The following is a 17,113-nucleotide window of genomic DNA, read 5'->3' as shown; positions in this document are numbered from 1 at the left end:
TTTTGTTAGGAAAATACTTAGAAAAAATTCTTGACTCTCCATAGACTTTGTACACAACCGTTGAAGTGGCGTCTGGATACTTCATTCTTTCCTACACATTTTGTATAGAATCTACAGAATTATGTGGACCCTTCTTTGTCATCTTTGTGGTGTAGGGATGTTGTTCATAGATATGATAGACCGTAGTTAGAATAGTTTCGATACAATCTTTTATCAAAGAGGCGTGTCCCTTTATCCCTGGTCTGGTTCCTATTTTTGAATATGACGACTACCTAACCTGCGATTTATTAAGAGACGTCATGGGATTCTCAAGGAACCAGACTACTCATCCCCAACGAATTCCCATCCAAAACCCGAAGCCCAATTGATCGCAATTTACACATTCCATCTTTAACATCTGGATATAGATTCTTAATCCCTTGTCTTTCTTCTCTCTACATTTCACCAGCGTAGCAGACGGGATGCGGCCGAAGCTTGCTGGAAAAGAAATTGCAACAAAATCAAGAAAGAAACAGGTAAACTGAATTCCATCCACGAACTGTAGTTTCTTAGGGCTAAGCATGGGCAATTTTGCATATTACTGTTCCCCGTTATACACAAGGTTCTCGCCTTGTCACTTCTGTTTGCAAACCTGTCAGTACTCGAGGCAAGAAATGTTTGAAGAGTCATCAAAAGCTCAATAAACAAAACGCTTTAGCGAGTCCACTCTAGATCTCCAAAACAGGGCTTCCTTTTTCCTTAAGTGTGTGTTAACTCCCTTGTGGGAATTTTTGTAGAGGTTGACAGACGAAATCGCTAAGGGTTGTTGTCGCATCACGCAAGAATTTGCCGAGCAATTAACAAAGCTGTTTGATTATGGAATTAGTGGCTGTTTGCTCTGAACAAAAGACGAGGTTGCAAAAACTCTTGAATTTTTTTGTTGGGCACGGTGAACGTTCCGGACCCCCTGGCAAAGGTTTCAGTGTCTGAATTTTTTTAACAGAGCACTTCTTGTTTATTCAGTAAGAGATTTGAAGAGGAAGACTGGTATTTTTTTGCAGGTATTTTATAGCTTTTCTGGGAAAGAAGATGTCACAAAAAAGGCCTTTTGTGTCTGTTCGTTTGAATCTGAATTAAAAACCTACTGCGCACGCGCTACCCGCGCACGCGTTGCCCGCGTGAACAGCAGCGAAGTTCGGGACATGATGAGAACCCATTTACTCCTGGGTGGAGAGAAGCAATGAGTGACAAAGTGCCTTGCCCAAGGGCACAGGCACCACAACCCCAGGCTGGACTCGAACCCACAACCTGCAGAATTACCTGCGGACCGTGAGTTCAATGCTTCAGACCACCATACATGTTTGGTACTATTATTCAACAATTTTAATATTTTAAAAGGACTTGTATATCTGTATTGATGACCTAACTGATAAGAATTCAATAATGATATCAGACACTTATTATGATGACTTGCAGTTATGTACGACAAACGCAATACATTGGTCTGTAGTGGTCACGTTCCATGATTTTCCACTTTTTTTCCTCGAACGGGTCTGTCCGTAAAAGTTCTAAAAATGGTAACAATGAAACTCAAGTTACCTTCAATTATCAACACAAGCAAAAACCAATGAAGCCAGTATACGGATCGTCGGATTCCGGAAAGAATCCGAATTTTCTGGTTTTGCATGGTTGCACGCACAATGTCTAAGAATAGCACTTGACTGCAGCAAACTTGCCAGTGTCGAGTTTCAATGGTTCGATATTCGTTGGCTATTTTTATCGATGGACAACAAAAGAATCGAGGCCGATGTTGACTTGAGCGTGGCCCGAGTGTTTGTTGATGAGACAATGAGGGTTACGTGAGGCCCTTCCTAATTGAGAGTTTTATTCGAGTGCATCGACCATAGCATGAACTCAGAAAAGCATTAAAGGTGCGGGCAAGCATGAAGGGGATTGCGAGGCCACAGAATTTGGGAAGTGTTTGAACTTGAACCAAATGCAAAAGAGGTACTAATATTGTGAGTTGTTGTGCAATGACAGTGAAGGTTATTGCTATTTGAAATACCAGTGATCAAAATCTGTACTTGTAAATGCGGATTAGTTACTATGAATTTAACAAATATTTCCCAGCATGCAGTTGGGAATGACGTCACGTATTTCACGATATTACGGGTGCCATGTCTGTATGTACCTTATTATATATGTCCAATATGATTGGATGAGTGACATAATCACCAGGGCAACGTGCTAAGAAAACTTATTTGTCATTGACGATTTTTGAGACAAGACTGCACCGTAAATCCTACATAGGCTACATTAACAGCCAATTAAATTGGACATTTGGGATCTTTTTTGTCATTACAAATCCTCCATATTTGTTTATGTTTAATTTATCAGATAATGTAACAAGCCACGTGACAGCTTTCCAATATGGCCGACCCGTTGCATGGTTTGTATACCAAGCATGCCTTCGCAAACTTCTATACAATAAGTGGCACGTCTGTTTTCTCCGGACTTTTTCCCCTCCTCAGTTAAGGAACTTTCCTTAATCTCCTAACGAATGGAAAATGTGAAGAGTGCTTCATCACCATGCTCACAAATTGGGAGCTCCTAGCGACGACACAACTCAATGACACTTGGAGAGACCTGTAAACCGCTCCATGCTCCCAAAAGCCTTTTATAAAGAGGAGCACTTTTGGTGACACCAAACAGCAGTATTGGCGCAGTTGTATGTTTTCCACGCAGCGGTAGATCATTAAAGAATGCACACAGGCTTCAATGCATGTCTTTAACTTTCATTTCTGTTCCCTCTTTTGGGGCTAAACGAGTGGATTTCTTAATGCGTACACATGAATCACTCGACTCTTCTGAACACTTCAGAGTTTGGTGATAGTTAGTCAGTCTTTATAGTCGGGCACCACTTCAGCTCGCTAGACCCTGATAAGACGTGTATACATGGCAGAATTGGGACCTCAAAACTGAACAGGCAGGGAATTGTGATTCAACCGGGACCTGTCAGAGTTTTCGACAAAGCCATGGGTGTCATTGAGCCACGGTTTTCCTGGAATCCTCTCTCTGTTTCACTCATTGACAGAGATCCAGGTGATAGACCGGAACTCGAATTGATTGGACCTTTGTGAGAGGGACCTCAATGCAACTAATTGGGAAATAATGATCTGTGCCGCTTTGATGTGTTGCTAGGAATTTGGTGGGTGGTACATCACTTCGATATTGTGGTGTGAGACAGCAATGTTGAACCGTTCGAGAAAAGACTGAGATCGTTTGCTTCTGCAGTTGCGTGAGGAAACGTAAACGAACTTTGGAGAAACTTTTGAACTTCAATTGACAAGCTAATACTGAACTACACACTTTACCATTTCGGCTAGCACTTCAACTTAAGGTTGATTTCAAGTTGGATAAGTACTCAGCCGTTTTGGTGACTGACTTTGCATACAAAAGTTGACCAGGATTGAGCTTAAAACATGTGATCTTTACTGGCGTCACCCGAAAGTCAAACCTCTTGAAAATGGTTATTTTCCATGATTATCTTCGCTTCATCAAAAAGCAATCATTCGGCCGTCTCAATTGCAACAACTTTTGAACTTTGCGATAACCAAAATCAACTAAAGAGCACACTTCAGTTCTCGATAACAAGGAGTACCACGGTACACAAACGGCAAAAATTATGCAAACAGAAAAAAATATTAACCCACAAAAAAAACACCCATTTTCAACACGCGGGTTACTTTGTCACGTCAATTCACTGGTACCCGTCCTGCACGCGTGGAAAGCATCCAGAAATACGCCAATTTGGTGAAATCATTCAAAACTGGTAACCTGTAAATATAATTGAAAGTGGTAACATATACACTTGGTAACCATAGAGTTCAATGCTGGTAACCTACACTTGAAAACTGGTAACCTACACTTGAAACTGGTAACCTACACTTGAAACTGGTATTGAAACAGGTATTGAAACAATGTTGATCTGCTGGACTGGTACTCTGACAATTCCTACCAATTTCAACTGACCACTCGTTTTAAGTGATCGATCTACCACAGTGCTAGCTTCACTTTATACAAAGCCGCCTTTGACATTGACTAATAAATTTCCAGCAGAAAATTTATAAAAAGCTTTGTGGTCTGGAAGTTTAAATTACAATGACCTAATTTGCTGACTGATAGCATCGGCCCAAAACCTGTTAGCATAATAGACTAATTATGTACTGCCGAAATGAAGTTTGAACCTTATACATCATGCGGGCTTAATGGGTCCGACAAACTGGCGAAGTGGTTGGACTGAGGCAGAACGTTCGTAGACATAAACCCAATGCTGTGTGCTGCAGATAGGCTTAACAATTTACAGTTTGACAAGAAGTTGCATTATAGTCGTCGCATCGGGAAATTTTGTTCAGGTGTTCGTGAGGCGGTTCGACAGAGGAACATATACGCGGGCTTTAGCCTTCGCATTTTCATTGAACCAGGACAGAATGTGCCTAATTTGGGATGTTTTCACCTACTTTCGCGAATGACGTGTTTACAAACACCGGTTTTCATTTTGGAATCTCGGTGATTTGAACTGGAAAAAGTCATCCCTTCTTGAAACAGATTCACAACCCAAGCGTGGTGTCTAGGACCGTCGATTGGGGCTATTTGCACAGCTTAATGCCCCCTTTAACTCGCACCACCGACCTATCAAAACTGGAGAGCTGAAAACGAAACCCGCCGCAACAAAAGAACACCCGTAGAAGGGAACAATGTAACCCTTGCAATATGAACCAGGCTGTAAACCAGAGAGAAAAGAACTAGAGGTATACAGAGAGATTTAAGCCGCCATACAGCGCGTTTACATTATTCTGGTGGTCTGTCGCATCCCGGGATGGTTGCTTGTCGTGCATGGACATCAACAGAGTTTTGATGAACACAGAGCACGATTAAGGTGACTTTATACGCATCGATTCCGCTCCAGCATTCGACCGGAATTCGGCCTCCAAGAGGAAAGTATCCTCCCATCAGGGATTTTGGAAGATTCATCGAGGCTACACGACCGAGAGATTTCAAAAGGAATACGAGATATGTTTTGATTGTTTTGAGGACAACTGTTGAGAGCGGAACCTTGTGCTGATTATCTGATCGTGAATGGATTGAGCAACAAGTCAGTGGCGTACTTGCTTTTCTGAAATGTGAACAAAAAAAGTGACAGAAGAAATATCTGGTGTCTGTCATGTTGCACCAGTTGTTCCATCATACTCCCGTGTTTTCTTCTTCTTCAAATTTTATGTTGCACCTAGTTGGACATTGAGACCTAACCTGCCGACAAGATGTCAGTTAATTTAGAGATAGGCCGACTGGACACCTTGGTCATAATTTGAGATTCAGGTTGGTTTGAAATTCTTGCGAATTTTACCCATAAAATGCTCATCCGTGATTGACAGAGACTTTAAGAAACTTAACTAGTGTCGTGACACAGCGAAGCTTAGTTTTTCATTGTTTACTCATAATGCATGGAGGTGTAGTGAAGGTTCCTCCATCATCCTGTGATCACGACATGGCGATGACGTCAGGGACAAGCAGCCAATCAGATGGAAGTGATTCTCCAGCTATTTCTGATCACAATAGCAATAATACCGACACTGTGGGCCAGAGTGGCGGTGGGACGGTCGAGATTAAGTTAATTGTATCAATAGACGGGGGATCGGACGAAGCAAACACACCCCGGGTGTTGACGCGAGTAAAACATGAGCAGCCAGCCGGTAGGAGCGGGAGTGTACCGGACGTGATGCGTCTGCTGCCGCCCATACCCCGGGATCACGACTCGGACTCGGCCGTCCAGCAGGGCCTAGCATCGGGAGGCACCGGCCTGAGCCTCCGGTCCACCCGCTCCAGCAGCCCGCTGCTCCTGCTGGATCGCAGCGGCGGCCCCGGACTCTGCTTCCGAGCCGCGGACTCCGAGAAGATGTTACCGGTGCTGCTGTCGGCCGACGCCGGGCTGCACCCGGTTGCGCGCTCGCACGGCCTACTGGGGCACAGCAACAAGGGCGGGTCGTTGTCGGGAATCAGCCGGCCTCTGTCCCCACGGCCTCCGTCACCATCCCTCCTCCATCACCCCTCAAAGGACAAACCTGCTGGACTCCCTCATCACTTGCACAGGAGACTTAGCGAGGAGAAACACATACTTCCGTTGGACCCGGAACCTATTGTGAGGACCCGTGAAGGACCCTTAAACGACATCACCGACGTCCATCCAAGTTTGCTCCGACGACGATCTTGCCAATCACCGAACCGTCTCATGTTCTCAGAGAGACGGCGTGCCAGCGAAGGAGTCCTGAATGTGACGCCGTCGCAACTTGGACTTCACCCTAAATCGAGGACCCAAATTGAGCCTAGATTGCAGCAGTCGAAAGCTTCCCCCTCCTCCCAACGAGTCCGGAGAGAGATCGGGGAGCTGATGTCGACCGTGCCCAGCCGGAAACCTAAGGGGCAGAAGACGGCGCACGGCCAGGGGCTCAACCGTCTGTCCCGCCTGAGCAGTGCATCCGTTGAGTCGGTGAACAAACACGACACCTCAGATATGGATGATCTAGAGCGGCAGAGAATTCTCCACTGGCTGGACGGAGTCAAGAGAGGCATGGACGGACAAACAGACAAAGAAGAGGATTTAGGAACCGGCCACTTTGAGCCTCCTTTGAGCCGAAGCAGCACCGAAACGGCGATCCGGATAATCCACAAAGACCGGACCTAATTATCGGATTACATCCACGACACCAACACATGGATTATCGATTGGATCAGTGTGATTAGTGTGAGGATATTGCATGGTAGAGCAATAAAACGAACACGTGTATCCGGCCTGTCTCAAAACAGTATTGTCCTTTTATAATTAAAGTTGATACCTGAATGACTTTTAAGGGTTAATGAGTGGACCGACCGAGACTTCTGGTACAAAAGAGTCCCTTTAATGCATGGACATTTACATGTCAAGTATGCTCCCTCTCAACTTTGAAAATGACTCACCCATGACTTAACGTTCCTCAGCACGGTGAGCCCATTATTTTTCAGAGATATTAAAGTACGGGGATCCATACAAACTGAGTGATGTTCTTGGCATGTATAATTAATTTTAGGCTGATTGATATTGTTAGTCGATCAATTTGTGAATCCATGCATAAAAATCCCCTCCAGTTTCACAGAGCAACTAAAGCTAAAAAAATCTTGCAAATTTGTGCCTTACAAAACTTAGTTAAAAATCCCGAGCAAAATTCGGTGTTAGGAAATGGGTTTCGAACGAAGAAACATGCATGCTCATTCATAACAATCACAAAGCTGAACTTGAAACAAAATTAGTTCAACGCATCCTGCATAAATTTGAATCAGAATGAAATGCGAATGATTTTATGCATGACCTTTAACTCAAGTATTTGATGACGTACCCGATTTGTGTTTTACGCATATCGACAGCTTCGAAGTTGCCTGCCTAAAAATGTAAAAGTGTTCAAATAATTGATGGATGTTAACGGTACATGGAACCATTTGCTTATTGAGCACTTGTTTTCGTTACAAGCAACAAAATTGCTTAAAATCTGCAGGGTGCATAACACCTAACTTGAAGTTTCAGCTCAGTGGACTAGATATTTTGAGAAAACAAAATAATTTTGTGTCTCGTAACTGGATTCCGTTGCTCTAAACGCACGAAAAAAAAACCTGTCCGCTGGCACACTTTCTTAATTAATATACCACTTTTAATGATTGCTTTCTTCTGTATGGTACAATTTCAGGTGGAATAGTTTCAAAGGGTACATGTATTTGGTACCAGTCCTATCTTTGAGCAAGAATTTTCTTGTTAAATCGGTAAATACGTTTCTGTGAGTAATTGCCAATGTTCCCTCGTGCCTTTAACATACAATTTAAAAAATAACACCGTCATGGATTTGTGTATATGTCTTGTTTTCTTACACATTAATTTGTTTTTGCAAAGTTAAATTATTTGAATTAAGGGCAAAACCTAATATTGAATTTACATCAACCCGACGCAAATTCCATACATGAATAATTCAATTGCGGTACCCGCTGCTACATCAGATTTGAACCAGCCAACCGACCCCGTTAAGCTCGGTGGTCGAGTGGTATAGACGTCCGCACTAGAAAGCGGGATGTCGTGGGTTCGAGTCTCACCTGAGTGATTTTTTTTCTAACTTTCACTGGGGGGGGGGGAACACACTTAGTATACAGTGTTTATACGTCGGTAAAGGGAGGGCAAAACCTAATATTGAATTTCAATGATTTCACTGTGATTTTATTAACTATGATATCTATTTAAACGCTGATTTATCTATGCTGTATATATTGAGAATAAAATATAATTATAAATACGTTTAGCCTAGATTTGGTTGTAAAACATTTCTGTATTTGCCCCCAATATATTGCTTTTTTTTTTCAAAGTTTGTTGCACCGAGTTGAAGACGTCTGTAGATTATAAAAGGTCACGTTTACCCCCTCTTCCACCGAGACTACTATTCATTTGCAACACCATTAAAATCGTCTGGCTATCGTAAAGGCATTCTGTTTCTATTGTTCACTGCTATCGCGTAAAGCTGGCTATAAATCACAAAAAGTCATTTTATGAGACATAAGTTCCCGTGTAATGTCGTTTTATAGGTAATACAGAATTTTTGTGAAGACCTTTGATGGAGAAATTATAGCAGCATTTAGTGCATTCAGCATCTAAACTTTGCATAGACGCCAAAAGGAATACAGGACTATTGTAAAGAAAATTATGTTATTCTGGAACTAAGGGGAAAGGTTTTTAATTGATGATTTCTGGAGTTTTGACCAAGGTTGGTCATGGATGATAAAAATGGCAGTTTCTGAGTCAATTCGCGGGAATTATATGATATAATTCTGGCAGTTGACTCAATAAAATCTGCGAGTGAGAATATTTAGAATTTATATTTTCGCTTTTAATCTTTTCGTAAATTTTATGGCAGGTATATTGTGGGAGTTCAAGCTGAAAAGGGAGTTAAAATCCGCACCTGCTGAATCATTTTCGAGCATTATATAATATAATTTTCGCAAATAACTCAATAAAATCTGCGAAAATCGACTATTTAGAACCATGTGAGGGTTCTTAATACTTTTTATAGTCGTCCAGTGGAACTATTGGCTGGAAAGATTCTATGATGCATAAATTACCATCTGAACACCCACCAAGAAAGACTGCAGCCTAGTACGCAGCTGAGCTGATCGACCAACCTACGCCAGCCGACTGGCCGATCGACATGACTGACCGTCGACCGGCCGAACGACTAAACAAAACGACCAACCGACTTATTATAAAAAGGATACATTGACCATGAATGGATGCGACCCATCTGTACATAGTACAGTGTATGCCTTTGACCTATTTTGCAAAAGAGGACCATCATATCTGGCCTACCTTCACTAATGCCCCTAGTCAAGCGCCATTCTGATAAACTAAAATGAGTAATTGATAAACGATGAATTATGATTATTATGAATAATCAGGCCCATCCAAATAATCGACAAATGATATCCATAACTGTCCAATCTGATAAATTAAATGAGTGATAAATGAAGGGAATCAATTCCTACATTAATCAATGTCGCTACGCTGTGATGTTGAGTCTTAGGTCAATTTGTTTGGTCTAATTAGACAAACCAATTTGACCTTTGTCCTATTTCTGAATTTTGACCGATAATTAATCATTTACGTTTAATTCAGGCGGTTCAGTAGGCCAGCTACTTGACCTAAAAACCTAATAAAAAAAGACGAATAACCCGCATAACTTGAGATAACCATCTCTTTAGGAAGCTAAGGGTTCGTCCGGAGACTTGGGTTTACAATGGCTTATTTCATAGTGCTATAAAGCACACTGCATGCAGTGCAGGGAAACATAATTACTTGCTTACCGCCGAAAATCAGTTCACATCGCCAAAATTCCATGTGATTACTTGTGATCGTTTCCAAGCTGATATTTACAAAGCATATATTCCTGCATGTAAATACAGAAACAATATTCTCTGCTAAACACTCCCCCCTTCTTACCCCTTTTTTGGTGGGAGACGGGCTCGGCCACGCCCCTTTGGTGGAACATGCGTCTCCGCAGGGTTTGACTCTTGAGGGCGCCACGCAATATACATTTGGACCACATTTCAAGAATCTGTCATGTGTAATCGGTTTTTGGTAAGAAAATCTTCGCTACGAAGATATTTACTTTGATACTCCGCCTTAAATTGTATTAACTGTTACTCTATGATCTGAGAAACAACTACATATTCTTTTCCCCAAAATTATGAAGAAGAATTAAGGGGGAAAATGTTGCAACCTGACGCCACTTCCGCGATTGTGTACAAAGTCTATGGAGACTGGAAGAGTCAAGAAAATGTGTGAAGTTATTTACTATTTCCTAGCAATATTAAGTAACATAATTGGAAATGCTTCTCAGTCCCAGTTTCATGTCTTATCATCATGTCTTATCATCATCTATTTCCTACTCCTAGCAATATTAAGTAACATAATTGGAAATGCTTCTCAGTCCCAGATTCATGTCTTATCAATCATCATTTTTGCAATGACTGACCTTTATTGAGATGATATATGAAGAAAAAGTGGAGTCAGGTTGCAATTTTTTTCCCCAACTACCTAGGGCTAGGCCTACATATTCTTTTCCCATAATTATGAAGTAGAATTATTTATTGAATTACGTGTAAAGTTAGGAAAGAATGTTTCCAAATGGCACTTATTTGGTTGCCTGTCGTCATGATCGTACGTATATAGAGAGCTGGTCGAGTGTATTTGAAACATGCCTATTCTTATATATCTATTTAGTTGAACCTACCACGATGTCTGCGTTAAAACCACCCAGACGGAAGCGAAGGATCTACCAACAACTGGACTCTCCCTTCCCTGTCCCCATTGAGTCAATCACTAAGAAACCAGCGTCCAGCAATCGATGGTTCTACTACACTGGAGTACTGAAGGAAAACAGTGTACTCGTGCAGCAGCAAGGAGATGTGCTATTCCTGTACAAGATGGTAAGTAGACTTTCTCACTTCTTTGCCCGCAAAGTGGAACAAAAAAATACTGTCAAAATCTCCGTAGACCTTTTTGCAGATAGGTAGTTTGCAGTGAAGGTATCTACTTGCAGTACAGTAAGGGACAGTTTGTGTTATGGACATGACATATTGTCGTATTGTTATTATTATTATGATTAAGCATTTCTGGTAATGAAACCAAGGATTCCTCAAAAGCGTCACTGAAGCTCGCAAGCCTGAAGAAACCTGTGGAGAGAACTCAGAGAAGACAATGAGAAGAATTACAGTTTAGAGGTGGGAGGAAAAGCCCAGAAGAATATTCTGGGGGAAACCCACGGAATCAGGTAGGGACTGAAAACCCAATGAAGTGGGTTGGTTCTGAGATGATGTTTCAACTACAGTCACGACAGTGAGTCTCAATCATAGTTTGGAACATTGCAACACTAAGTTTGGCATAACACACCTAGAAAGGGACGCAACGTTAGTCCTGGTATGTGTGGCCAGTTATCTGACAATTGTTCAATTTTTATGTTCCAGGGTTTCTTTGGCAAGGGAATGTTGTCCAAGAGCAAGCCGGAGCACAACATCTACCTGAACTCCTACCAAGGCCTACGTAAGAAGAACCGTAAGTCACAATGGGTTTCTCTCGGATGACGTCACTGCTTACAGATCGCCACGTGCATTGGCATTTTGGGATTCGCATTTTCGTGACACGCATCGGCTGTGCCCCATTTTGAAGAAATTTCGAGCAACATGCGCGTGTTTAGAACAGTTTGCACACTGCGCATACACGCACCTGTTGGCGTTGAATACGCAGTTGTAATTTTCCTTCAAAGATGGCTGTCTATGAGAGGGCCATATAAGCAAAATAGTTACACTGACTGATTGCAAACGGTTGGTATGATTGTGTAGACTTAAAAAAAGTTCAGATGAAATGCTTTTAAGGACTCCATCTTTGCCACTAATCTATTTGAAACAGATTAAAGTTCTGGGTGGTGTATACATTGTGTGTAGTCTTGGTCTGCATGTGGTAGCCATGATAATAAAAAAAAAAAATTATGATAATTGTATATTTATTTTGTTTCATTGTTTTAATTAGTGCCACCTAAAGAAAGAAGGTTTCAACAACAGCGATTTCAACAAGTCAGGAAAACCAGGTAAGGTCACTTTTTAAAAATATTTTGAACAACCAGCTTTACTGATGTTCTCTGTTTGCACACCTGAAGGATCATATTCAGAGGCCACAGCAGGTGCGGATGCAGGGGGGGGGGGGGGGGGGTCGAAAAACAAAACAAAAACAAGCTCTGATTCAAAACAATTTGGTTCATAGAAATACATTAAAATAATGTGAACCCCCCCCCCCTGCTCCGACACCCCCCAAAAATGCTACTGTAAGTAATGTCGGCTTGTGCAAAAAATTCAGACAGAACCGGCTGGGTTACAAGGGTACGTGTACACTATAGTGTTATTGATGGTTGGATTTGAACAGTGCCCCCATTGAAAGTATGGGTACGAGCCGAGGCCCCCCCCCCCCCCCCCCCCCCCCCCCCCCTTTGATTTTATGGAGGCCAAGTGTCTGGAGAAAAAAAAAACTGTCTACATTTCAAGCATTACTGATGAAAAAAAAACCTGCAAAAAATTCTGGATCCGCCCCTGCTCAGCCATCCTTGCCAGAAGGTCACACATTTATTCCCCATCATCATTGACTGGCAAATTTCTTAGGAGACTACCGTTGCGATTGGTACTATTATTGTATGCATGCTTTCTATTCTGCTTCAAAGATACGAGCGGCACCTGAGTTGGTCCAAACAGTTTGTCAGACAGGCCAGAAATTTGACCACGGATGAAGATGACACATCAGCATCGGTTGACGACTTGCCAACATCTTCAGAGAATAACGGAGATCACATGATTCCATTACAAAGCTCAGGGAGTCAAGAAAAGGAAGATGGATGCACACAGAGTGATGATGTCACAGCAGGAATTGATGAGGTCAGTACGGGAACTTGTAGTGTCATGCAAAGAACTGACGATATCGCTTCAAGAACTGAGGATGTCACTTCAAGAACTGATGATGTCACTTCAAGAACTGATGATGTCACTTCAAGAACTGATGTCAGAGCTAGAACTGATGATGTCACTTCAAGAACTGATGATTTCACAACAAGAACTGATGATGACACTTCAAGAACTGATGATGTCACTTCAAGAACTGATGATTTCACAACAGGAACTTATAGTGTCACTTCAAGAACTGATGATGTCGCTTCAAGAACTGATGATGTCACTTCAAGAACTGATGATGTCACTTCAAGAACTGATGATGTAACAACTAGAACTGATGATGTAACAACTAGAAATGATGATGTCACCACAACTTCTGATATGATGGAAGTTTGTGAACTTCCCGAAGCATCATCCAAGTCAGCAATAAATTTAGACGTTACTAATTCAACTGATGAAACTCTTAGAAATAGGAACAGTGATCAAGGCTCTCAATCAGACATGGCAGACAATGCGCAAGTTTCTAGCTCTACATTGCCAGATACGGAGGGAGTAGGGTCAAAGGAGGAAACAGAGGTAAGCATTGAAGATGGTACTATTCCAGCATGTGCTCTGGCTGTTTCAGCTGATGTTCTTACACCCCATGATTTGTTCCTCACAAAGAGGGGAAATTTGGTTTCTCAAAATGTAATGTGTCTGGAGTTCATGTCTGTTTGTATTTGGGTATTGGTGAAGTACTAATGTCCCTAAGCAAGAGCGTTTACAACAACCGTTTCTCTTTAGAGGATAGGTACTTACTTAGTTTGACTTGCCGCTTATTCGCTTACACTCTAAGCTGTGAGCTGATCTACATACTGTGAAACAAGTTTTGGGATCTTAGTGGTAGATTTTTGGTACTAAGATAATAATTGTCTAATCATTTTTTCTGACAGGACCAAAGTTTGATAAGGAAAGAGGACCCGTACGAGATCCACGAATATTTGCAACTCAAGCTTGAAGAGGTAATTACAGCAAAGCTTTTAGGGGTGGGTTAGAGAAGTGGGCATCAGACATCATGTCTAACACCTCAGAATTTTCTTGGACTTGAAATAGACATACTTTTTTTTCACTAGGACATTTAAATTTAAGTTGAATGCAAAGCAACATTTCATGTTTGATTGATTAAGTTGAATTCATGAGTTGTTTTTATTGCAGGCGTTTTTCCTTTCGTACGGACTTGGATGCCTGACAGTCCTTGACGAAAACAAGGTGAAGATATTTGAAAATCTGTCATTTTCTGTTGCTCTGTAATGCAAGAATTTATTTTAAAAGAATATATTTTAAAACTAAAAGTGTTCTTTCAGCAAAATGAAAACAATTCTCGTAGGGATGCATTTGAATTGTTTTCGTTTTGCTGAGAGAACACGTACCTTTTTTTGTGATTCGTGGAATGAACTTTAAAACGGTGGTTGTGTTCAAAATGTCGTAACTTGAAAAATACATGAGTGATTTGAATGATTCTTGTACTAAAAGAAAGCTTAATGACTGGGCTTTCATATCCTAGATTTTGAAAGTGCTACAGACAAAACTTCATTTAAAAATTGGTCCTGCTATTTGGGATGCCTTTTTTTTAACTCACCCTGTAATTACTTTCACTTTAAAGAAAGCCCTGGATTTGACTGAGATGTGGCAGGCTTTCTGCTATAGACAGAGGAACTTCGTGGCCAGCTACGTGGCCTATCACTACTACCGCAGCAAGGGATGGGTGCCGAGGGACGGCCTGAAGTATGGGGCCCATTATGGTGAGTGAATTATATCCCAAAGCTATAAATGTTTAAAGTCTATGGCAGTCCTCGAACATTGAAAGAGAAGTTGTTTATTTTATTTCTTTCTTTCTGGTAATGAAACTGATTATTCCTCAAAAGTGGCCTAGGCACTGTAGCTCAAAAGCCTGAAGAAACCTGTGGAGAGAAGACAATGAGAAGAATTTACATTTTAGAGGTGGGAGAAAAGCCCAGAAGAATATTCTGGGGAAACCCACGGAATCAGGTAGGGACTGAAAACCCAATCCACATGTTGGCCCAGGCGGGATTCGAACCCTGGCCACAGCGGTGGAAGGCGAGGAAAGTACCGCTACGCCAACCTGACTCCTCGAATCCAACTGCTGGTTATTTGTTGTGTCCTTGGGCAAGCCACTTTACTCACATTTGCTTCTGTTGCACCCAGGAGTAAAACAGTTGAAGGCATTAGTGGAGAGTAACCTACAACGGACTGATATCTCATCTACAAGCATTGAAATATTCCATACCACGAAGAACTAGAACGTGATCTGGCACGGTGGTCATTAGTTTGATAAAAATTTAGTTATAATAAACATTTTTTTGTCTTTGGTTATTCAGTGCTTTACAAGCATGGGCCCCCGTTCTACCATGGCAGCTACTCTGTCATTATCCAGATGGTGACTGAGGGATCATGGGATAGCTCCGACACCAGTCCTGTTCTGACCTGGCCGGCTGTCTCCGGTATGGACCGGATCACTGAGACCGTTGCTAAGGTGAGTCCAAAATGCTACATCTCTTATCGATCACAAGAGGTACGTGAAGTTGGTTATTAACCCTCCTGCTCTTTTAAGCAGTCACAGACTGTCAAAATTCACTTCCACTTCCCCTGCTATACTTTTAAGAAAGGCTAGTTACCAGCAGTCAGATCATATGTCAAGCAAGCACTGTGACTAGTTAAACTGGGTCAACAGACAAAGCAGGCAAGTTGTGGTCACAGCTGTTTTATCACTCACTCGGAGTCAAAGCATAGCTGTATCAAGTTACTTAAACAGTCCCAGCCAGTCAATCCTGCTTTGGGCTGGGAATTCTTAAGGGTTATAACCAGTCACTTGATTGATTTTCACTGCAAGGACAACTTGGCACAGGATGTATGTTTGCATAGGAAGGTTAATAAATATGTCATGGTAAAGGCTTATAACTGTTCCATCATTTTGTAGGCCACTATTCATAATGATTGTGAACTTTCAAATGAGTTTTTTCTGTCCCGACCTTCAGGAAGTGGTGTTCTGCTACGTGATACGCCCGTCCGATCTGAGCGATCAGGACATGCAATCGCCACGTTGCATCCCTCGATTCAAGGTACAGGAGATCCTGATGAAGCGATGGGTGTCGTCACGGGAACGGGACGTCAAGGACCACCTACCTCCTCTGATATCATGAACAGCGCCATCTGTTGGCAGAGAGAATCACCTTAGCCCACCATTTTGAAACTAATTTTGTCCGACTTTCTTCGGAATCGTGCGGCAACTCTAAAAATTCTGTCACTAGTAAAATAGCAGTTCATTTACCTCAAACACAAAGCTGTGAGTGTCTTGTATCAACCTTGATAAGTTGTGCAGTAACAGGCGCTACGACGATCACGATTTGCTGGTAAGTGTCAGGTCATTTTTAGTTGCTACCCCACAATTTATGTCACCTAAAATGATTGTGCAAGTTACGCCATGATTTCATTTCACTTATGACACATTTCACGAAAGTCTCATAGATGACTTGTGCACTATGAGACTTTCGTGAAATGTGTCGTAAGTTTTAGCAATATGCTCCAGAGACAGCCGTGGAAAATTGGGAATCTTGATTATTTTCTTTTTTAATCAAAGTGTCATCTTTATGGTTGTTAACTTTTACATGGGATAATTAATATATCGAATATTCTCGATATTTGATTTCCTATATATCGATTATTGAAAAATCTGATATCGACGGTGCTTATTATTTTGAGCCATGCAATTAATGCCATCAAATAATATATTTCAGTGAATACAAATTTTGTATGGCTGATCTTCTGGCAAATTGGCATTTTGAAGAAAAAAAAAGTAATGTCGGTGACAAAACCAATTCATCATGTTATCTAACTATTGTTGCAGAGGAATGACCATAACTCCTAGCCTGCAATCTTCTCGAGCATTACTAAATGATGATTGTACAAAATTTTGAGAAAAAACTTTTCCAGGTTATTCACTGCGCTCCTAAATTACAAACAAATTGTCAGTTTTTGTAATGTCTGTCACAGGTATTGCCTACATATTTTGCAAAATATT

General features: G+C 41.6%; 2 protein-coding genes across 3 annotated transcripts; both read left to right on the top strand.

The window, feature by feature from the left end:
• The first annotated feature begins 451 nt into the window (after positions 1-451).
• Positions 452-16,647, top strand: LOC119724923 (tRNA-splicing endonuclease subunit Sen2-like). 2 transcript variants are annotated; one of them, XM_038196242.1, is made up of 10 exons: positions 452-515; positions 10,826-11,031; positions 11,569-11,656; positions 12,131-12,188; positions 12,813-13,611; positions 13,968-14,036; positions 14,230-14,283; positions 14,678-14,816; positions 15,414-15,568; positions 16,071-16,647. In XM_038196242.1, the coding sequence occupies exons 2-10, from the start codon at positions 10,840-10,842 to the stop codon at positions 16,233-16,235; spliced, it is 1,719 nt and encodes a 572-aa protein (XP_038052170.1). In that variant the 5' UTR covers positions 452-515; positions 10,826-10,839; the 3' UTR covers positions 16,236-16,647. The 2 variants fall into 2 exon arrangements, with proteins under 2 accessions (XP_038052170.1, XP_038052169.1); XM_038196241.1 differs by lacking the exon at positions 452-515 and adding an exon at positions 10,054-10,180.
• On the top strand, positions 3,974-6,823 carry LOC119724924. Its single transcript, XM_038196243.1, has one exon. It carries the CDS (start codon positions 5,480-5,482, stop codon positions 6,719-6,721), a length of 1,242 nt encoding a protein of 413 aa, XP_038052171.1. The 5' UTR covers positions 3,974-5,479; the 3' UTR covers positions 6,722-6,823.
• Positions 16,648-17,113: the final 466 nt, after the last annotated feature.

Source organism: Patiria miniata, unplaced genomic scaffold (assembly GCF_015706575.1).
Source record: "Patiria miniata isolate m_02_andy unplaced genomic scaffold, ASM1570657v1 HiC_scaffold_18, whole genome shotgun sequence".
In the NCBI taxonomy this organism is placed as follows: domain Eukaryota; kingdom Metazoa; phylum Echinodermata; class Asteroidea; order Valvatida; family Asterinidae; genus Patiria; species Patiria miniata.
The sequence above is the reverse complement of the archived record's forward strand: the minus strand, read 5'-3'. Positions and strand labels throughout refer to the sequence as shown.

Coding starts and splice junctions, on each gene's coding strand:
- LOC119724924 (XM_038196243.1), top strand. CDS start 5,480: ATGCATGGAGGTGTAGTGAAGGTTCCTCCATCATCCTGTGATCACGAC.
- LOC119724923 (XM_038196242.1), top strand. CDS start 10,840: ATGTCTGCGTTAAAACCACCCAGACGGAAGCGAAGGATCTACCAACAA. Junction 11,032..11,568: donor TGCTATTCCTGTACAAGATG/GTAAGTAGACTT, acceptor TTTATGTTCCAG/GGTTTCTTTGGCAAGGGAAT. Junction 12,189..12,812: donor CAACAAGTCAGGAAAACCAG/GTAAGGTCACTT, acceptor TCTGCTTCAAAG/ATACGAGCGGCACCTGAGTT.